We start from the raw sequence: 1,288 nt of genomic DNA, 5'->3' as shown, positions 1-1,288 counted from the left end.
GAGACTTTCCTGCAAGCATTCTCGTTGAATGTCATTTTAATGCCTATAGTAATTTTCATAAAATGTCATGAAGCATTTCAATACCATCAACAGGTTTATAGAGCACGGCCAGCTCTAGCATAATTAACGAACTAAAGGCACGTTCTAATCATTGAAGGCAGTCATGCAACGACGCCGCCTCACAAATGCATTCGGGAGCCGCGGTTTCATGTCACTCTTCGCTGTGTTAATGTCTTTAACATACGAACTTGGCATGTTGATAATCATGGAACCACTTTTATTCACGTATTGCTGTTGTTTCTCATAAATATTCGTTCCCTGCAGGTTACCACAAGCTTCCGTGGTGATCACCAATTACTTCGTGGTATCCCTGGCTTCGCGGACATGCTGGTCGCTCTCATGGCCATGGTGTTCAAACGCGTTACGTTCAGTGACCAACACGTGGCTCTTCGGGACAAGTCATGTGCGACCTCTGGAACTCAATGGGACGTGTATTTTCTTACGGTGTCGATCTTCACTCTGGCTGCATATCGATAGACAGGTGAGTAACGGCTGACTTGTTTTTTTTGTGTATATACCTTTTTTTGCACATTTAATTTATGTGCCTAAAGAGAATGAGCAAACAAGTTTTCAGACCTGTTTACCAAGTCTGAATGAGAAAAAAAATCCTCGGCAATTCCCCACTTGAATTACCCGGTCACTAATCCGGAATCAATTAGAGTTGGCATTATGTAATAAATTAACGTTTCTTCTCTGATATGTAAGACGCGCGCCGCTGTAATTACGAGCAGACAGAAAACCTCAAGAAAGCCAAAGGGATTTTGATTAATCAGCTGCATTTTCATCATCTGATAAAGTGTCGTCGGGGGAGATGGGGAGGGGAGGTGGCATAGGGAGGGGGTGAGGGGTTGATTCGTATATATGTTAAGAATTTTCTCTTCATCTTTCTGGTTTTCAACACATCCTTCTTTACTCTTTACTTTGGAATTGTTTAATTGAAATACATGTCACAGTCATCACATAGGTCATCCGCCATCTCATTAATCAAAAAAATCTACAACTTCACAACACTGATAGTACTATGGATATTATCAATGAATTAATATTCATAACTATAGCTATAAACATGATAAGGATTATATTCATCATAAGTGTACCACAGTCATCGTTATCTTGTCTTGTCTGACAGAATTCTTCATCCTTACCAAAAGGAAAAAAAAGAGAAGGAAGACGTAAGCCAGCACTTATGTTTTCTCCCCATCCTTAATCACTCCCTTTGTTGCCCATT

General features: G+C 40.4%; 1 protein-coding gene across 1 annotated transcript in view; it reads left to right on the top strand.

Moving 5' to 3' along the window:
• Window positions 1-1,288, top strand: part of LOC119586020 (octopamine receptor beta-1R-like) — a 4,925-nt gene that overhangs the window by 3,431 nt on the left and 206 nt on the right. Inside the window, exon 3 of the mRNA XM_037934728.1 lies at window positions 325-541. Coding sequence (XP_037790656.1) covers window positions 325-541 — 217 coding nt within the window. The remainder of the gene's footprint in view (window positions 1-324; window positions 542-1,288) is intronic.

Source organism: Penaeus monodon, chromosome 20, assembly GCF_015228065.2.
Source record: "Penaeus monodon isolate SGIC_2016 chromosome 20, NSTDA_Pmon_1, whole genome shotgun sequence".
NCBI lineage: Eukaryota > Metazoa > Arthropoda > Malacostraca > Decapoda > Penaeidae > Penaeus > Penaeus monodon.
The sequence above is the reverse complement of the archived record's forward strand: the minus strand, read 5'-3'. Positions and strand labels throughout refer to the sequence as shown.